The 21,449-nt window shown below is 45.3% G+C and overlaps 1 protein-coding gene across 2 annotated transcripts in view; it reads left to right on the plus strand.

The window, feature by feature from the left end:
* Positions 1–21,449, plus strand: part of LOC113406820 (sister chromatid cohesion protein PDS5 homolog B) — a 216,416-nt gene that overhangs the window by 110,692 nt on the left and 84,275 nt on the right. For both annotated transcript variants that reach the window (XM_026653572.1, XM_026653573.1), the window contains exons 14-16: positions 7,093–7,141; positions 8,696–8,835; positions 8,914–9,029. In XM_026653572.1, coding sequence (XP_026509357.1) covers positions 7,093–7,141; positions 8,696–8,835; positions 8,914–9,029 — 305 coding nt within the window. The remainder of the gene's footprint in view (positions 1–7,092; positions 7,142–8,695; positions 8,836–8,913; positions 9,030–21,449) is intronic.

The raw sequence follows: 21,449 nt of genomic DNA on the forward strand, positions 1-21,449 counted from the left end.
TGGAGGCTCTGAGTCTGTTGACTTCAATATTTAAGCTTGTTCCATGAGCCAGGCCCTGTTCCAGGAGTCTGCTGCTTCACTTAATTTCTTACTGAGATCAGTGGTTCCAGCTTCTCTCATTACCTGGTCATCTTCCTGTAGAATTCTGAGCCTCCTTTCAGGGGTAGGAGGATTGCCATCAGTTGTGGGGTGTTAGTTGCCTCTGATGTCCGCATGAAAACCTGGACAGCCACACTGAACAGTTGATTGACTAAAGAAATTAGACTTCCAGGAGGAAAGAAATGGCATCCCTACTGGGTGGCAAACTTATGTTCAAAATGAGATGATTGATCACCAAGTGATTATTCAAACAGACAGTACTTCAGTAATAGCATATTCACTGTAAACATAGGAAAGGAGGATGAAAAATAAACCTATTGTGGACACCGATGCTCTATTACACTAAGCAGAACTGTATTTTCAGTCCACCTGAGTAATCTATCTAGCAAGAGTCCTCCGTGTCCAAGTTGAGAGAGTCTTTATTCCCACTCATGGAATGGGAACTCATTGTTTCAGGAATTTGGCAGTCTTGGGGGAGATACCAAACGATCAGTTTGTTCTCTGATTTGAGTAGGAAAGTAGCTAAATTATGCAGAAGATTTATACGAAGGAATGTTTTCTGTGGAAGCCTGCTCTATCAGATGATATATAATTTCCCGCTACTGCCTGTGTTTCCAATATGTTAAAGTTAACATTAATGCACCACTATTCACTTTCATATTTCTGCCCTGCTCCAAAAATCTGACATTCACTCAGAATTTAGGATTCCTGTACCTTCTGTCTCAGGGGCTAGTCAGTTACCAAAGTATGACACACATGCTGGGAACTTAAAGGTTCAAAGTCACTCCCTTCTGGAGTTAGATTGCCATAGACACACAATGGTCAAAATTGCCCTATTAGGTAGATATCTTGTCATCCCAAGGCCTATATAGCTTGGTTGCCTGGCTTTGTTTGGTATTAGGAAAGATTTCCCCTAAAAGAATGCAAAAAAGTGAAACTTGCCTGGGCATGATTTTCCTCCTTTGCCTCCAGTTATCCTCCTATCCCTCCAAAAATGTTTTTTAGACTTCCTACAAGCAGATCTGGAGCTTGGTCTTTCCCTTAGTACCTTTTAAACATAATTTCTTGACTAGAACCTATTAAGGATAAGGCTGAGGCCTCTGTCTCGTCCTGTAGTTAAGTGTTTCTTTGGGGAATTTTTTCTTGTAAGGTAAGACTTATTTCTGAGATTTCTTTTCAGTTTCATAAGTTGTCCTCAGTTTTTTTTGGGTTGTTCACTTTGGCTGCTAATTTTGCCTCCAGTAAAATGACTTACCCAAAGTGTGTGTGTGTGTGTGTGTCTGGGGGGTGGGGGGGGGGGGGGGAATTGTTCAGCTTAATTGTAACTTAGTGTTGATCACTTCAGATATCAAACACTTTCTTCTCAGTTCCACCAGAGCTCAAAATGTCAGAGCCATGGCTGTTTTAAAGCTGAAACTGAAAGTGTGCCTTGCATGCCTTTGCAAGGCATTACAGGCTTCATAGTTTTGCCTCAGGATGGTCAGTCTCTGCCAGAAGAATACTGGGAGCTGGAACCTTGCAACAGAAGTGTTCCCATTATGACTGAAGAGTCAGTAGACCTGCTACTTTGGTGTATTGATGCAGATTTGAGAATGTATAGGAGCTGATATACAGATTTCCTCTACTTGTAAATCCAGGTTTCTGCAACAGTTCATTTGAGAATCTGCAGCAAACCCAAACCTCTTTTTTGACACCAGAATTAAGTTCTCAAATCTCTGAGAATAATACTTAAATTTTCATTCATAGATCTCAAAACACTTTACAAAGGTGATTAAGCATTATTATTCCCATTTTATCGGTGGGAATATTATTCCATGTTAGTTTTCTCCTATTTTTTTAAAAAGTTGAGTGTGAATGCTATGGAAAATTCCAAACTGTAGAGCCTCATAGAGTACAGCTAATAAGGAAGAGGTTGTCTGGTAATTGGTTTAACTGCCTGCAGGAGTGACACCTACAGGAAGAAGCCAATGGATGCATTTTTTTTAATGTTCCAGAAACCAGAATTACAGATCAGGAAAAATGTCCTTATTGGAATAACTAATAGCAGTTGCCTGGTAGTTTTATATGCTCTGAATTTCTGAAACATTCTCCCTTCTCTCCCTCATTCCTAGCAAAGGGAGCCTAGTTCTTAATGTTAAATACCTGCATGTGGAGTTTAAAGTCCTTCTCCAACATTTGAGTCATTAGTGAATGAAAAACTGCATTCTCCTTTTCTGACATCCCATGCACATTTTTTCTGCTAGGTATGACATACTCATTTGTAGTTCTTCTTTGAGTGCTTGCTCATGTGTATTCCATAGTAGGTGTGCGTGCTCGCCATGTGCGCCGGTGCCGGAAGTTTTCCCCTCAGCAGTACCCGTAGGGGGAGCGCTGCTGCGACCCCTGGAGTGGCGCCAATATAGCGCGCTATAAGGGGAGCCACGCGCTCCCCCCACCCTCAGCTTCTTCTTGCCGCCAGTGACGGTGCATCGGAACTGCTCACTCCAGCTTTGCTGCAGCTCGTCCCAGATCTCGTTCGTTGTCAGTAGTACCTGTATCAGTTAGTTCGTTAAAAGTTCTAGTTTAGTTAGTTAGTGTTCGGGCTGGGGCATGCCCCGGGCCCCAGGGTTTAAATCGTGCGCATTTTGCATGAGTTCAATGCCTAGGAGTGACCCATACACCGACTGTCTCCACTGCCTGGGCGAATCCCACATCATCTACTGCTGTAAAATCTGCAGGTCCTTCAAACCCAGGATGAAAAAAGAGAGACATTAGACTTCTCATGGAGTTGGCACTGGCTCCAACCCCAGTGCGCCGAGCGGAATCGGCACCGGGCACTTGGTCTTCGGTGCACGGCAATCTGCTGGCACCGCTCCTCGTTGAAAAAGCAGAGGAAGATTTCGTCTTCTCAGAAGCGTCGAGAGGCTAGACCTGTGTCGGGCAGCCCCAGTCCCGTCTGTCTCCTCCCCCTCTCTCCCCTCCCCCCCCCGGCTCTAGAGCTCGGACTCAGGTCGAGCGGAGCAGCCCGTTTGGGTCGACTCAGACCTCTCCAGCTGAAGTCCGCATGCCTTCGACACTGGAGGCCCTGCAGGCGGCCAAAGATGATATGACTCTGCAGGTGCCCAGGGCACCGCCAGCACCCGGACCCAGCTCTAGAGGCAAGCCGCCGCTGGGCTCTCGACAGCCAATGCCAACCCAACACAGATCCCAGTCAGGGGACCACTCTCGGGCCCACTCGTCGCTCAGTGTCCTGTCTGGATGCAGCCTCCACTCTCGTCACCCTCCAGGTTGTATGGTCGGGTGCCGTCGGAGCGGAGTTCCAGGCACCGCTCCACGCCACGTACAGGGTATCAGTGTGACAGGCGCCGACGCCGTAGACGCTCCCACTCTCGGCGGAGCTACTGGAGCCACTCCCAGCACAGACACCGTCGCCGGTCATGCTCCAGCTCTCGAGTGTCGAGGCACCGTGCCCACGACTCCCGGTGGGGATCGCCAACTCCACGTCGTCGCGGATCCAGGTGTCGAAGGGTCTTGAAGAGTAACAGCTCGAGGTGGCACCATTCCTCGACGTTGGAGTCCTGGTCCCGTGGCAGGCGTCGTTCTCGGTACTGCCGCGCGTACTTTTCGCATGATGCCGATAAGTCGTTGGCATCCCCAACCTCGACCTACACGCAGCGTGCTATGATCCAGCAGGGCCAACCTGACCACCTGGTGCTACACCAGAGCCAATGGCAAGGGCCCCCGTGGCAGAGCCAGTGGTGCCAGTGAACCCCCCTGGGCCCTGTGCACACCCAGCAAGGCCCTCGGTCGTGCACCGGTACCGACCCCCTCCCCTGCACTGCATGACAAGATCGCAGCCCCACCCCCCTCCATACTGCAGGAGGATTTCAGGGCTCATCAGGAGCTGCTAAAGCGAGTAGCATCCAGTCTCTATCTCCCAAGCTGAAGAGATGGAGGGACCTTTGGACTCACTGTTCAATGCACTCTTATCCTTGGCACCGGGCAGAGTGGCCCTCCCGCTCCATGAGCGGGTGGCTAACATCTCCAATGCCCTCTGGCAAACACCGGCCTCCCTTGCCCCATATCGAGGAAGGCGGAGCGCAAATACTTCATGCCCACAAAGGGGCACGAATACCTCTATACCCACCCGGCCCCCAGCTCCCTAGTGGTAGAGTCCGTGAACCACAGGGAAAGACAAGGTCAACCAGGACCCACACCCAAAAATAAAGGCTCTAAAAGACTGGACTCATTTGGCAGGAAGCTTTATTCGTCCGCCGGCTTCCAGCTCTGGGTGGCCAACCACTAGGCCCTCCTCAGTCGATAGGAGTTTAACTTGTGGGGGTCGCTGCCAAAATTCGAGCCTTCCCTTCCGGAGCATGAAAGAGAGGATTTTAAGGCACTAGTGGAAGAGGGCGCTGCCGCCGCAACGGCCACTCTGCAGGCGACGTTGGATGCAGAGTGTCCATGCACAGGGCGCCGTGGCTACTGCTGTCCGGGCTTTCCGCGGAGGCACAGTCTGTGATGCAGGATCTTCCCTTTGACGGAAAGGACCCGTTCGCGGAACAAACAGATGTGAGGCTTCATGGCATGAAGGACTCACGTACCACCCTTCAGACCCTCGGGCTCTACGTTCCGCCCAAGGAGAAGCCTAAGGCGCAAACCTCCGTCCCTGCGCCCCAGCCGAGATACGAGCCCACCTACAACAGGTCCAAAACTCAGAGGCGACCTCAGAGGTAGTCTCGCTCTGCCCTGCAGCCTGGGCCCTCCAGGAGCAAGCAGCAGGGCAAGAGGCCGTTTTGACTGGTTGCAGGAGGGTACCTAGGGGACCCCCGAGAGGACCCTCCTACCAATAAAGTTTGCTTTCAGCAACCGCTTGTCTGCATTCCTTACGGAATGGTCCCGGATAACATCGGACCAATGGGTCCTCAAAACCATTTCCCGGGGTTATACGCTACAATTTGTCACGCCCCCACCTTCCCTCCTCCTTCCCCGGACGGCAGGGGGGACCCGTCGCATTTACCCATGCTACAACAGGAAGTGGGCCAGCTCCTCAGCTTGGGAGCCGTGGAGAAGGTTCTGTAGGAATTCCGGGGAAAAGGGTTTTACTCCTGTTATTTCCTGATCCCCAAGACGAAAGGGGGGCTCAGACCCATCCTGGATCTGCGAGGCCTCAATCGGTTCATGGCAAAATGCTGGTTCCACATGGTCTCTCTGGCATGTATCATACCCTCTCTGGACCCTGGCGACTGGTATGTGGCCCTGGACCTTCAGGACGCATACTTCCATATCCATATATTTTTAGGGGGCACAGCCTTCCTCGTGGCCATCACGTCAGCCCGGCTGGTCTTGGAGCTCAGAGCCCTGACCTGTGACCCCCCCCCCTTACACAGTCTTTCACAAGGACAAGGTTCAGCTCCGCCCACACCCTGCATTCCTCCCTAAGGTGGTCTCTGCTTTTCACATGGGCCAGGACATCTTCCTACCTGTCCTCTGCCCTAAGCTGCATGCCTCTAGCAAGGAACGCCGCCTCCATACGCTCGATGTGTGCAGAGCTCTGGCCTTTTATCTGGATCGGACTAAGCCGTTCTGCAGGTCTTCCCAACTCTTTATTGCTTTGGCCGAGCGCATGAGGGGCCAACCGATCTCCACCCAGAGGCTTTCCCGGTGGATTACATCATGCATCCACACATGCTACAACCTAGCAGGGGTTCCCGCACCACCTATCATAAGGGCTCACTCGACAAGGGCTCAGGCCTTGTCGGCTGCCTTTGTGGCCCATGTCCCTATCCAGGACATCTGTAGAGCCGCTACCTCGTCCTCAGTACACATGTTCACATCACACTATGCGATCGTCTCCCACGCCAGGGATGACGCTGTTTTCGGTAAGGCTGTGCTTCAGCCAGGGAATCCATCAGACATAGCTTGTAATCACCTACTGTGGAATACACATGAGTAAGCACTCGAAGAAGAAAGGACAGTTACCTGTTCCGTAACTGGGGTTCTTCGAGATGTGTTGCTCATGTCTATTCCACATCCCGCCCTCCTTCTCCTCTGTCGGAATTCGTCCGGCAAGAAGGAACTGAGGGTGGGGGGAGCACGCGGCTCCCCTTATAGCGTGCTATAGTGGCGCCACTCCAGGGGTCGCAGTAGCGCTTCCCCTACGGGAACTGGTGAGGGAAAAACTTCCGGCACCGGTGCACGTAGCGAGCACGCACACCTACTGTGTAATAGACATGAGTAACACATCTCGAAGAACGCCAGTTACAGAACAGGTAACTGTCCTGTATTGAGACATTTGGTATGAAGGAGATTGTAAATGTCTCAGTAAAATACAAATAGCATAGTCCTCCAGAAATGCATTTCTACTCCTTGCTATTGCAGGTGTTGATGGTTGCTTTTACAGTTGTGTTGCTGTACTGTTAGTCGCTCTTGTTCCTCCGTTTCTCAAAAACAAACACAAAACCCCCCCAAAAACAAAAAAAACCCCTTCAGTTGAACAGCAGCGACAGCCATGGTATGAACTTGCTTCATTCATTGTAGTGAAAAACAAACTTCAGCTGGGGTTATTTATATATTAACTTTTAGAAGTAGTTAAAAACAAACAAAATCCCTAAGATAATAAAATGCAAAAAACTGTGAATGGAGTGTTAAGATTAGATTTAAATACAAAAGGTCATTAAATGCAATGTTTCTCATAGAAACAGCTCATCTTCATTGTGCATAAAATATTTTTAATAGTTAATCTATTAAATGATTGTCTAAATATATCCATAATACGCCACGAGGGTATAGTACCGTTACATGAATACATGAAAACTTTAAACTTTGACTTTGTGATTAAACATCTAATATGGATATTACCATTTTTTTGCATTTAATATACTGGCATTAGTAATAAGTCTGGTTCTGATTATATAGCTTTACAGAATTGTGCTCACACTATATGCATTTGCTAGCATATAATGTCAAGTCTTCACTTTAAACAGATTTTTCTTATTTTGTGATTTTTTTCAGACAGATGCCAGCAGTAAAGCTATATTCTCAAAAGTGATGGTCATTACAAGTAAGTCTGGTTAAATATTTATGCTGTTAAAAATTAGAATTGAAATATGATGTTTCCTGGTTTTCAAATGTTTGGTACATTAGCCTGTAAACTATTGCAGCAAACTTTGCATTTTACTTTGTTTTTTCAATGAGAGGGATCATCAAGGCAACTGTAAAAATACTGTTACTTATAAAATAGTCCACAGTCTCAAATCACAGAACTAGTTTCATGGTACTGATATTCTTTCTCACACTTTGACAGCATTTCTAGAGATTACAGTAAAATAGATGAATATGGATGACCCAAACAACTTGTCCTTCAGCATTTACAGTAGCACACAAAATATATTAGAAGTTGATGTTGGCTGCAGATTTAACATAGGCTGTTTGCTTAAGATTTGTATTGAATGTGTGTTCCCACAATGACAGATGTTCATGACCCCAAGGGACTTGTCTTTTGGTGTAGATGATCATTTTAAATGTGAGACTTCGTACGAGAGAGAACCTTTATGTAAAATCTGAAATTCTTCCAACAAGAAACTAGTTAAAGAAACAGAAGAAAGTAAAGAACTGGAGAACATAAAAAATAAAAATCTTAGTTTAAAATTATTTTTTTTAATTTATCTAAAAGATCATGAATTATTTTATCCAATCTGGTTCAAATAACAAAGACTTCACATAAAGTATGACATTTGTGGAAGCGCATGATAGAAGTTCCTGTTGTTTTCCTTTAGCCTTCTCCTGAATCTTTTTTTCCCTCCATAGTAGGAGGGATGGTCAGCTTGTAACTTCTTGTTTCCTTCAGTTCTAGGCTACATAATTTTCAAAATAAATATTTTGGTATGACATTGTCTAAGAGAGATTGCTTTTCGTTAGCTTTAACCGGCATGTAGTGGTCTTCTACCCTTGTTGTCGTCATCACCCCATTTCTTAATGTATCAGCAGAAAAAGTATGCTGATTAGCATTAAATGCTGCCATTGCTAAAAGACTGGGGTTTTTTTGTTTGTTTGTTTTTTAAATTCAGTAATCTTTTATTTACTGTTAAGGGAAGGGCTTCTCAAACTTTTTTCTACATTATAGAAAGTATCATAAAGTATAGGACTAGTGGAAAAGTAATTTTGTTAAAATGGCAGTGGCATGTTTATATGTAAGTGATATGTAAATTGGATAAGATCCGTTAGTGTAAATATATTTTGTATTTTTAGTAAGTACCAGCCTTGCTGTGTTTCTGATCTACATCTCCCTGGTAATAAAGTTTCTATAAGTCAAATGCTGGCCCATCACCATTTCTGCCCAGCTCTTTGTATTACCAGCAGAATAGGGAAGCCTCGGGCGGCAGCAAGGAGAGGGAGCTGTCTAGCCTGTGTTCTATGAAGTAAGCAAAGAGAGAGACTGAGAGCACAGGGGGAAGAGATTTAGAAATGGACATTTTAGTTAAAATCTGCAACAGTATGAAATATGAGGCTTCATTCTGTTTTTTCTCTTCAGTGCTTTTATTAAGCAAGTAAACATTTGCTTAAAAATTAAAATTTGCCAAGTTGATACTAATTTGAAGATTTTTAATATTTAAAGGAAACTTGCCAGATCCTGGTAAGGCTCAGGATTTCATGAAGAAGTTCACTCAAGTTCTGGAAGATGATGAGAAAATAAGAAACCAGTTAGAAATGCTTGTTAGCCCATCATGTTCTTGCAAGCAGGCTGAAGGATGTGTGGTAAGAATAGCTTTCAGAATATTTTATGATATTTTGGTACTGAATTGGGTTTTAACCGATTTCAAATATATATTGCAGCGAGAAATTACAAAGAAGTTGGGCAATCCCAAACAACCTACAAACCCTTTCCTGGAAATGATTAAGTTTCTTCTAGAGAGGATAGCTCCTGTGCACATTGATACAGAATCAATCAGGTATGTATTTTGATTGGGTTGCAGATAAACTAATGGAAGCTTTGAGATGTAAATAGTGGCTTGTCAAAAAGACACAATCAGATTAAAATATTTTTAGATGTTGTATTATTGTATCTGTTATTAGTAACATCATAGATTAAAACAGTTTTTTAAATTTAATTTTTCAGCATTTGTACTATTTGTTTATTTTTTCCATTTCATTCAACGTAGAAAATAGCTGAACCACTGAGATTATTCCATTTAAAAATCTACACCAAAATCTTTGTTCCCCACATGGTCTTATCTCAGTCTCTGGTCAGGTCATGAAAAGATTATTTTAGAATTAATCTACATGAAAACCTACATGAATTAACCTACATGGAAAAGTTGGATTGGATTTCTTGTTCCCTTTTTAATTATTAGAACCAGTTAATTGTATATCCATTCCAAAAAACTGGTCATATTGTAAGTATGAACAAACATAAAAGCAATAGAAAACATTCACATTTTAATTAACTAATAATATTCATGTAGTTCATTACAAACAGTAATATTTATTACTGTAGACATATCAGTTGAACTCTATACTATTAAATATTTCTAAGTAGTGGAAGGAAAAAAGTGCATATGTGATAAGAGCGCAGAAGTGTACAGCTTTGCCACAAGACCAGCTTTCCTTTTCCCACAGTCACCTGCCTCATTCCGTACATACTTTCCAACTTCTGCAACAAAGGAAGTAGGAGTCCTGCAGCCTTACTCACTACATAACCCTCATTCATTCCCTGATCACCATGTATCTTGTGCACTGGATAAGGCAGGGGTCGGTCCCGTGGAAAGATCGGTATATGATCATATAATTGAAATCTATCATAATATCTAGGCACAAAGAAATACAGAACTAAGATTATACAGATTATCTAAATTCTCCCAATTCTTAACTTTTGAGTGTTTGACTTTTCAACCTTAACAGTCTTTTGAAGTAGTTGGTTTTTTGTATGCAATTTCCTAACTTCTTTTAGAAAGCAAACTGAAAAAACAGAAATTCTAGAATTGGTAACCTATTAACCTCTATGTGGGTCATTAGCAGGCCTTTAGATTCACATCACAGACCTTTACTACTTTTCCTAATGAAATAACTGGTGGCAGTAGTAGGCTTTGTTAGCGGAAAGCACAGCTATTTGCAAGACAGCCTGGATTTGGAAGTGTTGGATTCTAATATGGGTTCTGCAGGGGAGTGTGCATTCTCCATCATAGCCTCTCTCCGCTCCCCTCTGCTTCTCACCCCTCTTCATTTGAGTCAGACTGTTTTCTCTTCCTCCTTCATGCTGTCTGGGGGCTAGCACAGGGTATCGAGAGCCCTGCTGTCAGTTTTACTTACCAAGCACCAATTGCAGGAAAAGCCCTTCTCAGGGCTTGTCTATACTAAATCAGCACTGCTGTGATCGATGCAGCGGTGTCAATTTAGCGGGTCTGGTGAAGACAAGCTAAGTCGATGGCAGAGCGCTCTCCCATCAACGTCTGTACTCCACGTCCCCGAGAGGCAGAAGGTAAGTTGGCAGGAGAGCGTCTCCTGTCAACATAGTGCAGTGTAGACACCGCTGTAAGTCGACCTAAGTTACATTGACTTCAGTTACGTAACTTTTGTAACTGAAGTAGTATCTCTTAGGTCAACTTACAGCTTTAGTGTAGGCCAGCCCAGCAGTCTCTGCAACCCTGGTGTGATGCATGCTTGGTGCCGGCAGAATGTTCAGAGAATTTAGCTGCAATCCTCTGAGCATGTGGAAGTGGCAGTTCTCAGAGGCTTATGACTTGGCCGGGTTTCTTCAAATTTTCAGAGTCAGCATAAAAGAAGTTCACTGAATCCAGAGTGACTCTCTTGCCAAACTTCAGATTGCCTGTTCCAAAACATGCAGGCTAGAGTTTTTTCATAGGGAAAAATACATTGTTTTGCTGTGCTTTGTTTCCTGAAACTTCTGATCGATTTTCAGGGGCTTTCAGTAAAAGCCTGGTGAGAATACCTGGCATAGTTTTCAATTAGAATAGTTAGTGTTAGTACTTTATCCCCGTCCTTTTGGTTGTTCAAAAAGAAAAATTTTTCTCCTCAAAGGGAGGGCTGTAGGTTTCCGGGTTTTTTTCCACCACTACAGCACAATATTCATACCCTGCCCCCTTACGGGGAGAGCACGCTCCCTGAGGGGCATGCCTGGCTCTCCAGAGTTCAAATGCTGCAGGCTCTCTCTCTCTTTCTCTCTCTCTGACGGCCACTCTCAGTATGTCTGATGTCTCGGCAAGACACATATACCGCAGAAGTGCTCACACTGTCACAATCTAAAAGCACTAGAAAGACGAGATCTCCAATTTAAACTTCTCCTCTTCATGGAGAAGTCTCTCTGCCCAGTGTTTGAGCCTGAGGTATGCACCCCACCTGGCCAGAAATTGCCAAACGCAGCCTCTGACAAGGACCCTTTCTTCCATGGCCTGGGCTCCCAATCAGCCTGCCAAGAAGGCGGCAAAAAAACAGGGTACCACATCCCCGACCTTGGAGTTGGCCAAGAAAAGGCACTCCGCTAATGGGCAAACACTCCCAGTACCGACCACACCCGCCATGTCAGCCACCGAAACAGTGGGACCTTCCAGCACCGTCAGTACCAAGAAAACAAAAGCTGCCAAACAATCAAGCTCGGACACAGGCACCAAGGGGAAAATGAAACCCCATGCCGTGGTATCGCCGGACACGACTAAACACTCAGTACCGAGCACCTTGGCACCCCTTTTGCTAATGATGCCACCTACTGTGGACATCGTGCACAGTCACTCACTGGTACCGACAGGCAGGTTTCAGCATATGGTACTGATTCCTACCACACTGACTGTAATGTTGCCATGTGCTTCGCAGCAATTCCTGCGCTAAAAAGACTGTCTCTTCTGTACCAGAGTCTCCCATCCTCTGCACCCAGAGTACCTCAGTCCTCACGTCAGCCGCTGAAATAGCGGGACCTTCCTGCACCGTCAGTACCAAGAAAACAAAAGCCGCCAAACAATCGAGCTCTCCACCTCTTTCCGCTCCACAATTCTTGAGTGAGGATGAAGATGGAGACGAGGATGTTGGGCACTCTACAACATTCCTCCCCTGTGGCTGCTTCCATCACGCATGCTCCTCCATTCAAGTGCTACCCAGCAAACCCTCTGAACCAATCCTGGTATGGGCACCCCTGGATGCCCACTATGCCCTTCCTGCCACAATGGTCATTTTGGAACCCATGGGAAGCATATCCACAACAACTGTGTATCTGCCAGTCTTCCCAGAGCTGGCACATATCAGTCATCTTTATTAACACCACAGGGACCGCCTGACACCTCAGAACAGGGGGCTGAAGAGGAGGACAAATTCTCTGACCAAGACAACCCACCTGAAGTCCACTTCTTTTAATCCTCACCTGATGACACTATTATGTCCCCACCTTCCAACACAGGTGATGATTTAAAACAAGTCCAAGACCTCAATAGAGAGAGTTGTCACTTCTCTGGACATTTCACTGGAAGAAGTCCAGGTGTCTTGACATAAATTAGTAGATACACTGCACACATCAACCCCATCTAAAATTGCCCTTCCGATAAATGATGTGATTATGGACCCTGTGAAATTGCTCTGGCAAACCCCTGCAACAATTCCACTTATCTGTAAGAGGTCTGATAAAAAGTTCTACATGCCTGCATAGGGCACTGAATTTCTCTTTTTGCGTCCAATGCTGAACTCATTTGTGATTGACGCAGTCAGTGAACAAGGTAGACAGCAATACCCCAGCAACACCCTTTATGACAAAGACTGGAAACAGCTTGACCTTTTCGGCTGCAAAGCATACTCAGCTGCAAGCTTACAATTTAAGAAAAGCCAACTGTGAAGCCTTATTGGCAAAGTATGTCCACTTTAACTATGCAGGTCTTTCTGAATTTACTGAATTTATTCTAGATGACAAAAAAGAACAGTACAATCTAGCATCACAGAAGGTCAATTCATAACCAGGACATCATTACGGCTGCTCTTGACTCAGCAGATTCAGCAGTGAGATCCATAGCGACCGCGGTTATGTGGAGGGCTTCCTGACTCCATCTGTTGAGATTCCCAAAGCCAGTACAGTAACTGTAGAAGACTTACCATTCGAGGGATCCACACTCTTTGCGGACAAGACAGACGGGTCCTTACACACTCTCAAGGACTCGAGAGCAACATTGCAATCTCTGGAAATTTACACATGTAAGATCAAAAGAAGACAGGGAAGTTATCAAGCCCCTGAAACATCCTGCCCCCCTCTGTATGCACAACACCATAGATACTATGGCCATCGGGGCAGAAACAGAAAACCTCGAGGAGAAGACAATCTGCTCCCTTGAATACTACATCTCAGCCATCAACTTCCAGACAACAAATTTGAAGCCCTGGTCGAAGGCCCGAGAACCCCATCTCTTTCAATGCTAGAACCATCTACCACTTGCAAGACTTTAGGAAATCACCTGATTCCATTTTACCCCATCTGGTAGAGTATTACAACAGATAGATAGATAAGTATTAGAAATTATCAAAACTGGTTACTCCATCCCCCTTACCTCCAAACCCCCTACCCACCCCCTTTCCCTGCCCCTCTTCAGGGACCCCTCTCACGAGCATTTACTGCCAGAAGAGGTAACCCACCTCATATCTCTAGGAGCAGTAGAACCCATACCATCCGAGTATAGAGGGAAGGGGTTCTATTCCCGTTATTTTCTCTCTCAGAAAAAAACAGGAGGCTGGAGACCTATCATCGATCTATGGTGACTCAACAAATTTGTGAAAACACGACGATTCAAAATGGTCACACTAGGCACCATAATCCCAGCGTTAGAAAGGGCTGACTAGTTCTTAGCCCTCGACCTTCAGGACACGTTTTCATATATCCATCCATCCCTTACATTGAAAATGTCTACGATTTGCAATAGGACAAGATAACTTCCTATTCAAAGTTCTACCCTTTGGCCTTTCCACTGCCCCTCGGGTACTCTCAAAGGTACTAGACGTAGTAGCCTACCTACACAGGGAGGAAATCATGTTATTTCCCTACTTGGACAATTGTCTGCTGAAAGCACCAACACTGCAGGCAGTGAGAGAGTCCACCGAACGCATAATAACTCTAATTACGAGGTTAGGCCTTCAGGTAAACATACAAAAATCTACTCTGACACCAGTTCTACACCTGGAATTTATTGGGACAGACTCAACTCTCTCAAGGCAACTGGCTCCCTACCAACAAAACAATTTCTGACTTTAACCAACTTGATCTCCACAGCGCAAAACAGCTCACAAGTGTCTGCAAGAACTTGCCTACAAATTCTAGGCCACATGGCCGCCACGACCTTCATCGTCAGACACGCCAGACTACATATGCAGTGTCTACAAGCGTGGCTCCAGACAAATTATGTCCCACACAGGCATAGTATAAAGCCTCACTATGCCGGATGCAATGACTCCCTTTTGTGGTGGACCAATCCAGACATCGTCAGAGGGGGTGCTCTTCCACAGTCGCTCACCATACCACAGATGCATCCCTTCTAGGTTGGGGAGCACACCTGAAACCACACTCTATACAGGGCCAGTGGTCCACAAAGGAGTCCTATCTTCATATAAACCTGCTAGAACTGTGAGCGGTTTGGAACGCTTGCTCCCACTTCTTACCAATAATCAAAGACCAGACGGTGCAGATCCTCGCAGAGAATGTGGCTTGTATGTTTCACATAAGCAGACAAGGAGGAGCGCAATCACACTCCCTGTCTGTGGAAGCCGTGCGACTTTGGCAATGGTGCATCAAGCACAATGTCCATATTACAGCATCATATCTACCTGGTTGCCAGAATACCACAGCGGATACCCTGAGCAGGAACTTTTATCAGGACCGCAAGTGGGAGTTGAATATACATGTACTCCTAAACATTTTTTGGACTTGGGGGTTTCCAACAATAGATCTTTTTGGAACTGCACAAAATATCAAGTGCCCCCAGTTTTGCCCCAGGGCAGGACTCGGTCCACATGCTCTGGGTGATGCCTTCCTCATCAAGTGAAACGCTCACCTCCTATGTGCCTTCCCTCCCATCCCCCTTCTAGTCCATGTGCTTCACAAGATCAGACAAGACAGATCTAGAGTGATCTTAATAGCCCCCACATGGTCGCGACAAACATGGTATCCTTACCTTCTCCACATGGAGATCTGTCCACCACTTACACACCCACTTCTTCCTTGGCTGCTATCGCAAGACATGTCATCCATCTGGATCCCCAAAGACTCCCATCTCAAAGCGTGGTTACTGCATGGCTTTCGGGATCTGAAATGACATGTTCCACAGATGTACAAAACATCTTGTTAAACAAATGGAGGACAACTACCTGACTCTCATACATACATAAGTGGAGGCGATTTGACTCATGGTGCCAATGCAAACAGGCCGCACTTATGTCAGCCCCCTTACCTCTCATTTTAGACTACTTGCTAGAACTAAAACAGATGGGCCTTTCCATGAGTTTAATATGAGTACATCTATCCGTTCTCGCAGCATTCAATTACAAAGTAGACGGATTCTCTACTTTTACACACTCGCTTTCTTAAGGGCCTCTCTAATTCCTACCTGGAAGTTCGAAATCCTAACTCACCATGGGACCTCAACTGAATCCTCCGTACCCTCACCGCCCTCCATTTTAGCCTATGACTACAAGCTCCTTGCTACACCTTTCCATGAAGGTTGCATTCCTGGTGGCCATTACATTCACCAGGAGGGTGGGAGAATTGGGAGCTCTCATGGCTGTCCCACCTTACATTATATTTTTCAAAGATAAAGTATCCCTCAGACTACATCCTAAGTTTCTACTTAAAGTTGCCTCATCCTTTCATCTCAACCAAACAATCCACTTACCAACACTTTTCCCCAAACCACATGTGGATAGGTGACAGTCCAGATTACACTCCTTGGATGTCCGCAGGGCTATAGCCTTCTACGCTGATAGAACAAAATCTTTTTGCAAGTCTCCAAAACTGTTCATCTCAATCACCAAACGATGAAAAGGCAACACCATATCCAAACAATGGCTATCCAAATGGATATCAGACTACATAAAACTTTCTCTGGCATGACTGACAACCCCCTACGGGGATCCGCACACGTTGTACCAGAGCCCTATCAGCCTCTATAGCGTTTCTTAATAATGTTCCCATCACGGAAATCTGTAGTGCCACAACCTGGGCCTCACCCCACACATTTACCCAGCATTACGCTTTCCAACAACATGCATCTTCCGATACCATGTTCGGTCCCACTGTACTCTCATCTACTATGACTTCAACTCTCTCCTTCCACCGGAGGGCACTGCTCTGAAGTCACCAAAGTGGAGCACCCACGGGGACATCACTCAAAGAAGAGGAGAAAGTTACTCACCTTGTGCAGGTGGAGATGGTTGCACAAAGTCAGTTAACCGCCTGAAGCAGCACAAGACAGAGACCACGCATGTGCGACCCAATCGGGCACTGCTACCATAAATCTCTGATTACGAGCGCAGGGATGCATGGACACCTAAATTAGAGCACTCACAGGGGGACACATCTCGAAGAACCTACATTCCTGCACAAGATGAGTAACTTTCTCTTATGTCAGTGATGAGAGGCGGAAATGGGCAATAGAGGAAAAAGAAATGTCTTGAACAAGCAGTCAGGGGCCTGTCAGAATTATCATAATTAGTATGGTGAAGTGCATTGAGGAAGTCTCTGAAGGACATGACCAGAAATGTGTATTTGAGACTTTGGAGGTCCTAATTGGACATCTGTTCTTGTAGCTTCTGCCAGTTAAGGACAAAAATGGAGAATACTGCCAGGGTATTGATGCACAACTTAAGAATTGGCATACATTTTTTTTTAATGAATTAATTAACAGATCCCCATCAAAGTGTAAACTACATCTTAATCAAAAAATGAACAGTCCAGAAAACAGTCAGATGACATTAGAGAACATGATACTTGCAGTCAGACAGTTAAGACCAGATGCTTTCTTTTCTTGACAGTATTTCATCAGGTTTGCTAAAGAGTGGAGGCTCAGATTTAGTTCACTGGTTTCAAAGAGTTATCTTAAATTTGAGAAACCAGCCACATTTCAGAAGATTGGAAAAGGATCTGCGTCATCCCTTTTTTTCAAAAAAGGAAAGAAATAATCCTTGCTCAAATTATAGGGGAATAACACTGCTGTCAGTCCCAAGGAAGGTGTCTACTAAACTGACTGGAATAGTGTCTTAATCCAAAAATGAGGGACAACGAGCGTGGTTTCCATACAGGTCATTCATCAATCCATGCTATATATGTTCTGCAGAATGTAATTGAAAAACAACTAGAGTGACAACAGGAAATTGGCATCACATTTGTAGACTTTGCAGCCGCTTTTGCTGCATCAGTCAGCACCGTGGATACTGCTACGCCAGTATGGAGTGTCTGAGGACTTAGTATCCCTAGTGGAGAAACTATATAGTGATCCATTGATGGTCACACAGCTAAATGTTCATATTAGACTGATTTTCAGTAGAACCAGGAGTACACCTTGGATGTGTTTTTTGACTGTTATTTAATGTTCTGATAGACCATGTGATGGCAAAGCTGATTGAGGCCAAAGTAGCAGGTGTGAAATTAAAAATTCATCTTTAGCGGATCTAGAGTATGCAAATTATATTTCCTTATTTGGAGAGCCTACTGACCAACTGCAGCTAATGCTGGAAGAGCTGTGAAAAAGTGCAGAATCTGTGAGACTTGAGATCAGTGGGAGTCACGGCCCACGTGCAGTGGGTGAGTGCCTCCATGTCGGCCTTCCTCGCAGAGATGCTGGTCAGGACATTTGTAAAGCAGCCATGTGGTCCTCCATCTACACCTTTACCGTTCACTACACTATCATCCCAGCAGTGGTGGCAGATGTGACAGTCAGCTGCAATGTCTTACAACCTATGACTTCTTGCGAGTCCTCGCACCCACCTCCATTCTGAGCACTGCTCGCTACTCACCCACGTCTGGAATCCAAATAGGGACCATCACTCGAAGACAAAGAGGAGGTTACTTGCTATAATAGGAGGTTCTTCAAGATGTTTGGTCCCTATTTGGATTCCAGTATCCACCCTCCATCCCCTGTACTGCAGGTTCTATTGCTTGCTGGTAAGAGGGACTTGGAGCAGCATCAACTTACCACGCAGCCAACTCACGATGAATGTGTGGGTCAACGGGCACTACTACAAACAGTTGCAGCTCTGGTGCATGGTGCGCATGCACACCCACATCTGGAATCCAAATAGGGACCACACAGCTCAAAGAACCTCCAGTTACAGGAAGTAACCTCCTCTTTCAGTGTCTTCAAAGGCTTCCGTTTGGGTTGTGGGATGTCTGCGTGACAACTAAAATATAGGTGTTCAACATGGTAGTGATGAGAGCTGTTATATGGAGCAGAAACATGGCTGTTAAAAACAGCTGAGGTGAGGAAACTAAACAGTTTTCTTTGTTAAAAGTTACGGCGTTTGGGAAGTTTGAGAGGGAGTTAGGGGAGGGAGACATAATATCGCTATGGTTAGGAAGTGCTAACCCTGCTCCTCCACCTGTGCCTGTATCCACATGGACAACCTAACCGTGGATGCCTCTACCCATATCCTGGTGTGGACTTGCAGAGACTGTGGCCTGCATTTCCCACTGACAGAGAGCCAGGCTGGGGGACCATCCAGTGTGAAAGGTGCCTGCTGGTGGAATCTCAGGAAGCAGGTGGGAGAGCTACAGGAGAAGGTGGCTAGGCTGAGGAGCATCCATGCCCATGAGGAATTTCTCAAGAGTATTCATATGGAGACATCCAAGGCTGAGGAAGCTATCCAGCTACAGAGAACTGCTGTCACACCACCGTGGCAGGAGGATATGGCTCTTGTCAGAGTGAGGACACTGGCTGCTGGTTACTTCTGGCAGCAGGCAGTGCTCCACCCCTACTCTCAACCCACCCACCGTGGTGATGGAAAACCATTATGCTGCCCTGGCAATGAGTGATGAGGAATCGCCCCCAAAGGTGCAGCAGGAGAAGCCACGTACCCCCAAGGCTGGGAGGATCGCAGCTACCACTCCCAGGAGGAAACATCGGGTAGTGGTGGTTGGTGACTCTCTTCTGAGGGGGATGGAGGCACCCACCTGTAGTCCTGATATTGCATCATGGGAGGTATGCTGCCTGCCAGGGACCCATATCCGAGATGTTTATGGAGGGATTGTCGAGGATCATCCGGCCCTCTGACTACTACTCCATGCTACTCATCCGTGTAGGCACTAATGATACTGCAAGGTATGATCCTCAGCAGATCAGAGGTGACTACAGGGCTCTGGGAGTAAGAGTGAAGGAGTTGGGAGCGCAGGTGGTAGTCTCTTTGATCCTTCCAGTCAAGGGTTGGGGCCCAGGTGGAGACAGATGCATCCTAGAGGTGAATGCCTGGCTGCAAGGATGGTGTCGCCAGGAGGGCTTCGGCTTCCTTGTCAACGGAATCTTGTTCCAGGAAGGACTGCTAAGCAGAGATGGGGTCCACCTATCGAGGAAGGGAAGAGAATATTTGGATATAGACTGGCTAACCTCCTGAGGAGGGTTTTAAACTAGGTTCAAAGGGGTCAGGTGACCAAAGCCCATAGATAAATAAAATATATGGAGACTTGAGATAAGGGTCGGAATTTGGGGGAAGCATGGTCTGTTACAGCAGGGATAAGGGAGAGACAAGACAGAACTGGGGGTGGGGGGAAGGGAAATCAAATCAGTATCTTAGATGTCTGTATACTAATGTGATAAGTATGGGGAATAAGCAGGAAGAACTCGAAATGCTAGAAAATAAACACAACTACGATATAGTTGGCATCACATATTGTCTTGGTGGGATAATATGCATGACTGGAATATTGGTATAAAGGGTACAGCTTGCTCAGGAAGGACAAGCAGGGGAAAAAGGGAGGTTTTGCCTTCTATATTAAAAATGTATACAGTTGGACTGAGGTTGAGATGGAAATAGAAGACAGATTTGTTTTAAAGTATCTGGGTAAAGATAAAACGGGTAAAAAGCAAGGGTGATCTCATGGTAGGAATCTACTACAGGCTACCTAACCAGGACAAAAAGAGGTGGAGGAGGCTTTTTTTAAACAACTAACAAAATCATCCAAAGCACAGGACTTGGTCATGATAGGGGACTTAAACTACTCCAACATCTGTTGGGAAAATAACACAACAGGGCACAGGTCAAATGACAAAGGATGAATATAAACAACACAAGTATGTAGGGACAAAATTAGAAAGGCCAAGGCACAAAATGAGATCAAACTAGCTAGAGACATAAAGGGTAACAAGAATCCACAAATACAAATACAATCTACAAATACATTAAAAGCAAGAGGAAGACCAAGGACAGATTAGGCCCATTACTCAATGGAGGGGGGGAAAACTAACAGAAAATGTGGAAATGGTAGAGGTGCTTAATGACTTTCATGTTTCGTTTTTAACCAAGAAGGTTGGTGGTGATTGGAAATCTAACCTAGTGAATGCCAGTGAAAATGAGGTAGGATCAGAGGCAAAAATAGGGGAAGAACAAGTTAAAAATTACGTAGACAAGTTAGATGTCTTCAAGTCACTGGGACCTGATGAAATACATCCTAGAATATTCAAGGAGCTGACTGAAAGGATATGAGCTATTAATTATTATATTTGAAAAGTCATGGAAGACGGGTGAGATTCCAGAAGACTGGAAAAGGGTAAATATAATGCCAATCTATGCAAAGGGAAATAAGGACAACCCAGGGAATTACAAACCAGTCAGCTTAACTTCTGTACCCGGAAAGATAATGGAGCAAATAATTAAGCAATCAGTTTTCAAACATCTAGAAGATAAGGTGATAAGTAACAGTCAGCGTGGATTTTTCAAGAACAAATCATGTCAAACCAACCTAACAGCTTTCTTTCACAGCGTAGCAAGCCTCGTGGATCTGGGGAAGCGGTAGACTTGGTATATCTTGACTTTAGTAAAGCTTTTGATACTGTCTCGCATGACCTTCTTATAAACAAACTAGGGAAATGCAACCTAGATGGAGCTACTGTAAGGTGGGTGCATAACTGGTTGGAAAACCGTTCCCAGAGGCTAGTCATCAGTGGTTCACATACATGTTGAAAGGGCATAATGAGTGGGGCCCCGCAGGGATCAGTTCTGGGTCTGGTTCGGTTTGATATCTTCATCAGTGATTTAGGTAATGGCATAGAGAGTACACTTATAAAGTTTGTGAATGATACCAAGCTGGGAGGGGTTGCAAGTCCTTTGGAGGATAGGATTAAAATTCAAAATGATCCGGACAAACTGGAGAAATGGTCTGAATTAATAGGATGAAATTCAATGGGCCCAAT

This window comes from Terrapene carolina, unplaced genomic scaffold, assembly GCF_002925995.2.
Source record: "Terrapene carolina triunguis isolate 2854851 unplaced genomic scaffold, T_m_triunguis-2.0 Scaffold141, whole genome shotgun sequence".
Lineage (NCBI taxonomy): Eukaryota > Metazoa > Chordata > Testudines > Emydidae > Terrapene > Terrapene triunguis.